Here is a 7,163-nt window from a genome sequence, read left to right as displayed (position 1 = left end):
GGAAGGCGCCCCCGCCACCAAGATGTCCGCCCCCAGGCCGCGCGCCCAGCCCGCCTCCTACCCGGCGCCGCGGCGCCCCCTAGTGACTGCAGCGACCCTCCGCAGCGCTCCGCTCCGTTGCGGCGGCTGCAGAGCAGAAGACCGCATGCGCAAGAGTCGCTCCGCACCCCACCTCGCTCCCCTCCCAGTAGGTCGGTAGGCGCATGCACGAGGAGGTGCTGCTGCGTTTCCCCGCCTCCTGCCAGTGGCGCATGCGCACGGCCCGGCTCTGGAAGCCGCCAGAAGGGGCAGGGGAAGAACTCGTTGCTGCAGGCACGCCCGGCGCGGGGGGTGGGGCCGGGGTCAGCTGACTGGGGAGCCTGGTGCTGAGTGACGGTTGGCGGCGGCCGTTGCAGTAACGGTAGCGAGGGCGGCGGTGGGCTGGCGGGGCGGAAGGAAGGGTCTCGGCCCGAGGGAGGCGCTATGGCGACCACCGTCACTACGCAGCGGGGCCCGGTGAGTACTGCCGGGTGAGGGCCGGCCGCAGCGGCCGCTGAAGGTTGTCTCCTGTCAGTTCTCGGGCCGGGCAGGCCCTGCTCGGACCCTTCTGGGCTTCGGCTTCTGCCCGCCTCCCCCTCGGCCCGGCTCCCGCCGGTGGGCCTCGGCGGGAGGGTGACTCGCCCTTCTTGTGTCCCTCGCTTCCGCCGCTCGCGGCCTGGGGAGGAGGGGAGAGGATGCCGTGATACGGCGTGGGGGGTGGGGTGGGGGAAGAAGGGACTGCCTCGTCTCCTGGTTCTCCGCCTTGCGAAGAGGCTTTGGGAAAGGGGAGGGAAAAGCCCCTCCTGTCTGACTGTAGGGCTGGGAGAGGCTATTCTCCCCGTTCTTTGTCTGAGGGCCTTCCAAAAGAGGGAACGGCTTAAACTAGACCAAAGCTAAACCGCTTCCTCTTTAAAGCAGAGGAGAACTTTTGTGTTTTGGTGGTTGGGCTGGGCAGATTCAGGTTGCTGTCTCTGAAATCGCTGCCTGAAAGCTGGAACGTGAGACGTGCTGAAAGACGCGTTCAGTGGTAGTACGTAGGCGTCTGTGCTGGGGGGGAGGAACCGAGCAGGCTTAAAACCCGTTTGACGCTCTGCCGGGAGTTAGTGTTGATATTTTATTGGGAGTGTATTCTTGTCTCGTTTTTGTCTGGAATCATCTTGCCCCGCAGCGGGATGTTCTACCGTGTGGTGTGTAACGCTGCCGTGTAACATCAGCTCGCGATTGATGTGCTGTTCCCGTGTGCTCCTCCTGTATGGAAGGATCTGGTAGTAACTGACAATATGGTGTTGCTCTGCAGGTGAAGTAAGATTTTCTTAAACGATCAATTTAAACTGCTGTATTTTACGTCCTAGAAACAGCTACTTTTTTTTGTATGTCTGTGCAGCCTTAATGAAAGACCACAGGAGTGAATTATTAAACTGCTAATCTTAACAACAGACAGTGATGCAGTTTTTCCATCTCGTGACAGTAATGATCATCAATTTAATTTGTTAAAATGCCTTATGTGTTTGGTCTTCTGGAACCGATTCTTTTTACAATGTATTGTGATGATGGTTCTGTTGTGGGAATAAAACTTTTAAACAGAGAATTAAGGTAAAAAGAGTGAATTAAATTTTTTTTTGTTCTTTCTTGATGGTATCGTAAAAAAACAATGACTGCTGTTCTGGTTGAATCTGTGGTGAATTAGGTAGTTGCTATCCCTAAAGTCCTGGTGTTTGAGAGTTGATTCTGTGATAGCACCCAAATAAAATTCTGTCACCATGTAACAGGTTTTACTCAAAAAAAGCTCAAAATAATATAAATACCTGAAAAACACTCAGAGTTTGTTTAGAAGTAACTTCACTTCTAGTTATCCTTTCGTTTGTGTTCAGAGAAGGTTGGGGAGATTGATGTGCGAGTAAGGATAGAAGGAATTGGTAACAAACAAAGTGGTTTGGCTAAAGCTGAACAGTAGGCCTGATTGCAGTCCTGATTTGTGGAGAGATTAAATTACTCTGGTATTTCTCTCTGAAATGGAGTGGCATTTCTTTTTGAGAAATTTTACTTGCCTGTGGTGCTAAACGCCTTGTTGGTACTGAGTGGATTACATTCAATATCTGCGTGGTTTACCTTGGTGAAGTCCTCTTCCTGGGTTGAGATAAGATTTTAGTGAGAACCTTCTTGGATATGGCTATAATCTTGCAGATGTTTGAATATCATAACTGCCTAGTCTTTCTTAAATGTTTTAAAGGTATTGCATCTCAACACTTAGAATGTTATTCTTCTAGATTTCTTATTTTAGAATTACCCAGGTACTCCTGTGTAACATCTTGGCAACATTTTACTGCTTTAGATTGATTTAAGCCTGACAAATAGAAAGGTGTACAATGATTTATCTTGTACGTTTTTGGCTTTCTGGTTCTTGTTTTTTTTTTCTTATGTGTTCCTAACATTGTTGTCCATGCTTTTCTTCCTTGTCATAACCACGTTAGAGATTTGAATGTTTTCAGATGAATGAATAAATTATGCAATATTAAGCTGCTATTCACGGGTGAGGGTGCTGATATAGTACATGCCAGCCTTTCTTAATTCTCTCTAGAGCATAAGATAGAATTCTACTCATTTCCATGTATACAGCTGCGTTACAAATAAATAGCCACTAAATGGTGCTAAAGGATGGGAAACAGTTTCTCTGGTGCTACAGAGAACAGTTCTCTCTGTTTGAACAGGCAAGCAAATATTCAAAGTTGTTTCATACAGGTAAGAAAATAAAGTATACTGCTATGCTGTTGCCGGTCTTGTTCTTATACCTGTGCTTTCTGGTTTGTGACAATGCTTATTTGGTGAGTAATTAATAATTCTGATTGCTGTTTAGTTTCTCAGATGAAACAGAACTGGAATTCATCCTGTCTGTTACTGTTAAATACTCTGCTAGAATATAGATCTCTCTGACTCTTTTCAGGATGTTATGGAATTAGCGTGTTTTCACATTTTGTGATCTTCTGAGAACATAACAGCTTTTGAAATATAAAATATAGCTGAATGTGGCTGCTAAATGATACCTTTTCCAAGTGAGAGGTATTAATGAACAGTTTGATCAGGCTTCAGGTTAAGTCTGAGAGACCAAAACCTTATATTTGTGATTCCTTAGCTAGCCAAGCACACCCAAAATTAATCTCTGATTATTCACCATGCTGGCAAATATGTCAGGTCCTCCAAAATTGGATTGTATACCAAGCTAGGACTACTTAGACTTCTGCACCTGATTTCCCTAATAATCACTACTGTGATTGGAAATCTTGTAGTGGGCAGACTGTATTTATGATTACTTCTCTTTTCTTGTCTTAATACTGTCATTTCACTGGGTCGTGTTGTCAGTGATTTTACTTGAAGTTTTGTTTTGAGACTCTTCAAAACATTGGTACCTTTTTCTGAATGAAGATGACAAAGAAGCAATTCCTGTTAGCATTGTCCAGGATCGATATGTGTTATGCTGTCACATGAGCAATTTTGAATAGAAAATCCCATCACCAAAATAATTGTGTTAATAATTCTGGGTGTATAATGTCGTGCTATAACACGTGTTCTATAGAATCATAGAGTAGTTTGGGTTAGAAAGGCTGTCAGGAGGCCATGTAGTCCAACCTCTTGTTAAAAACATGGTCAGTTTTTAATTCAGACCAGGTTGCTCAGGGTTTTGTCCAGCAGGATCTTCGAAACCTCTAAGGTGAGAGTTTTTGCAGCCTTCCTGGGTGATTTTTTTTTTTTCCCCATCAGTGGTTGTCCCTGCAGCAATTTTTTTTTTTTTTGCCTTGTTTCATGTCAGACCTCCCCTGTTTCAGTTTGACAGCTGAGGCCTCCTTTATTCTTGCCTTGCATCTCAGAAGAGAGCCTGGCTCTGTTTTCTTAATGACCTCCTTATAGATACTGGAAAACTGCTAGGAGGTGCGTCCTGTGTTTCTTCTACTCTAAACAAATCCTCAACTTGTACTCAAGTCTTGTGCTACAGCGCTTTTCATGGGCCATCTTGGTGGATCTTTGCTGGACTCACGTAAGTTTATAATTTTTCATGTACTGCTGCGCCCCAAACGGGTTGCAGTATTCCAGATGTGATCTGATGAGTGCTGAATAGAGGGAAACAATCATTTTCGTCAGCCTACTGGCTAGGCTTTTGTTGATCCAGATAGCATGCTGTTAGGCTTTGTTGTTGCGAGAGTGCTCTGCTCATTTATGTTTAGCTTGCTTTCCAGCAGGACCCGCATGTTTTTCTCTGTAGAGCTACAGCCCTGCCAGTTGTTCTTTAGTTCATACTGGTGCCAGGGATTTTTCTGTGTAAAGCACAGGACTTTGCACTTGTTGAATTTCATGAGACTACTGCCATTAAATTCTTATGTCTCTCTGGATGTTGGTCCTTTCCTCAAGTATACCAGTCATTGCCCCCCAGGTTTGGTGTCATCCTCAGAATTGATGAGGGTACTTTCTGTCTCCACCTCTGGTCACTAATAAGGAAAAATATTAGACACATAAGTTAGTCTCAGTACAGACCGCTGAGAAACTTTGCTTTTAACCAATCTACAGTGTCATTAACCACTGAACTTCAGCTTCTGAGTTCAGTGACCCAGCCAGTTTTGTCCATGCAGTGGTCCACCCATTTGGATTGTAGTGACCCAGCTTTGATATGTACTGCTCTGGTTAGTCACAGATTCTACTGATTTTATTGTAGAAGGCAGCTGGGCTCATTAGGCTTTTTTTTTATATAAAAAAAAAAACCCCAACTTGGTAAAGGCTGGCTATTCCTAGCCCCTGTTTTTTCCTTCCTGTCTCTAGAAATGGCTTTCAGAAGGACTTTCTTAGGAATTTCTTAGCAACTGAAGTGAAGCTGACCTACTTGTTGTTCCTCAGGTCATCCTTCTTGCCTTTTTGAAAGATGAGCGTGACATTTATCTTTCTCCAGTTATAGAGGACTTCTGATAATCTCCATGACCTTTCAAAGATGATAAGAGAGTAGCCTTGAAAAAATATCAGCTAGCTCTTTCAGGACCTCTGGATGCATCCTCTCTGGTCTCAATTTTTTCTTTAGTGTGCAAAACATAAAATAATAGTTCAAAATGTTCTCTCTTCCTAAAAAACAGTAAGTCTGTTTAAAGGAGAACGGTTAGAACTCTTTCAGAGTAGCTAGGTGTTTAAAGCTCTATTAAGATGAAACTTCTCTGAAACCTAGTATCAGAGTTTCTTGGTAGTTGCTAGTGTGGAAACTGTAGTAATGGTTCCCTGAATGTATTATGTCTCAAGGTATGCTAAGTCAGGGCATTTGTGGTTGTCCTTGGTTCTGCGGTCCGTTTCCCTCCCTTATGTAGGTACCAGTACTCACATGATCGGTTAGTGAGGTAAGGATCCTCATGGCTTCCCCTCCTCTTCCCTGTAGCTCCAACCGTTGTTTCATTTTCTTCTGATCAGCTCTCTCCACTAGTGTACATTACAATTGCCTTGGCACCATTTAATGTTGCACAAGAAAAGGGGCTGAGAAGAAACAGGAGGGTGAGACTGAGACAGCCCGGTCCTAGATTAATTCCCACAGCTGCAGAACATCACACCGCCTTCAATTGGAAGAAGCAGAGATGTGGTTTTTATACCTGCAGTGTTTCACTTGAAAGATCCTCAAAACTAGCTCTTAGATGGTTTTAGCAGTTAGGAAGGGCAATATTTGGGCCATATGTTTCTAGATAATTGATATTTTTGATATGCAATGCTGTCAAAGTTTATTGGGAAGTAATTCCAAGTCAGGCTTGTTTTTTATGAATACCTGCTCAACACTTGTCTTCTGAATTGTAGTTCTGACGTAGCATTGCCATACTGCTGTCTTGCTTGAAAAGCAAGTTCTAGTAAAATTCAAGTGTTAAATACAATTAATTTTTTGTTCTACAGTTAGTGGCAGAGCAGGGTTGAATTTCACATTTTTCCTTAAATGTTGTTATAGTACAGGGAAGTGCATTTGTTGTAAAGTGGGTGTTGAGTAGGATCAGTGCTACAAGCTTGTCATGTTCTTCTTGCTTTAAAAAAACCTTGTGGTTGAACTCTGGTTATGTAAGTCTGTATTTTTGATTGAGGTTTGGAGGTGGCAGTTACGTACCTGCTTTTAAGTGCTTTGAGGAAGACATAAAATAGCCTGTTTTCTTTACAGATAAAAAGATTGCACGCTAGTGATTTGTCTCCATTGATATGGAATCAGCTGATAATTAGCGTAAGAACTTACTGAGTAGTGTATTTTCCTCAATAAGCATCTCTGAGGTTTCTTACTGAATATATCACCAGCACTTGTATGCCAGATCTCAGTGTGAGCCGAACATTTAAGATGGGAGTGTTTGCATCTCCTGTTCCACACTTTTCGTTTTGGAAGGGTTTACCACTCGGATCTTTTGAGAATTTGGTTACATTAGCTGGTTTTAGTTTCTGTGTATGTCTGCTCTGCAATTCCAGGATAAGAAGTAGCTTTGTGTGAGAACTGAATGACCTAAAATCAGCTTAGATGCTGTAAAAAAACTTTGGTCTCCCTTATGGATTTTGTTTGTCCCTTTTGGACCTCAGAACAGAGACTAGCTTATGTATTTTATTTTGGAGCAGTATTATAGAATCATAGAAAGTTTTGGGTCGGAAGGGACCCCTAGAGGTCATCTAGTCCAACCCCCCCGCAGCGAGCAGGAACACCGCTAACTAGATCAGGTTGCTCAGAGCCCTGTCCAACCTGGTCTTGAATGTTTCCAGGGATGGGGCCTCCACTACCTCTCTGGGCAACCCGTTCCAGTGTTTCACCACCCTCATTGTAAAGAATTTCTTCCTTATATCCAGCCTAAACCTACTCTGTTTTAGTTTAAAACCATTACCCCTTGTCCTGTCACTGTTGTCTCTACTAAAAAGATTGTCCCCATCTTTCCTATAGGCTCCCTTTAAGTACTGAAAGGCTGCAATCAGGTCTCCCCTTAGCCTTCTCTTCTCCAGGCTGAACAAGCCCAACTCTCTCAGCCTGTCCTCATAGGAGAGGTGCTCCAGCCCTTGGATCATTTTTGTAGCCCTCCTTTGGACCCGTTCCAACAGTTCCGTGTCCTTCCTGTGCTGAGGGCTCCAGAGCTGAACGCAGTACTCCAGGTGAGGTCTCACCAGAGCAGAGT

At 44.1% G+C, this 7,163-nt stretch overlaps 1 protein-coding gene across 4 annotated transcripts in view; it reads left to right on the top strand.

Annotated features, from left to right (window-relative positions):
- The first annotated feature begins 281 nt into the window (after positions 1 to 281).
- The window catches only part of TOLLIP (toll interacting protein), a 30,902-nt gene continuing 24,020 nt past the window's right edge, over positions 282 to 7,163 (top strand). The window contains exons 1-2 of one of the 4 annotated variants that reach the window (XM_075425671.1): positions 337 to 495; positions 1,187 to 1,315. Coding sequence is in view for 2 of the 4 variants with exons in the window: in XM_075425669.1 (XP_075281784.1) it covers positions 463 to 495 (33 nt within the window). In the remaining 2 variants the exon portion in view is untranslated. Of the gene's footprint in view, positions 313 to 336; positions 496 to 1,186; positions 1,316 to 7,163 lie in introns of those variants that run through there. The other 3 variants (XM_075425672.1, XM_075425669.1, XM_075425670.1) reach the window with 3 other exon arrangements.

The sequence above is a fragment of the Opisthocomus hoazin genome, chromosome 7, assembly GCF_030867145.1.
Source record: "Opisthocomus hoazin isolate bOpiHoa1 chromosome 7, bOpiHoa1.hap1, whole genome shotgun sequence".
NCBI classification, from domain to species: domain Eukaryota; kingdom Metazoa; phylum Chordata; class Aves; order Opisthocomiformes; family Opisthocomidae; genus Opisthocomus; species Opisthocomus hoazin.
The sequence above is the reverse complement of the archived record's forward strand: the minus strand, read 5'-3'. Positions and strand labels throughout refer to the sequence as shown.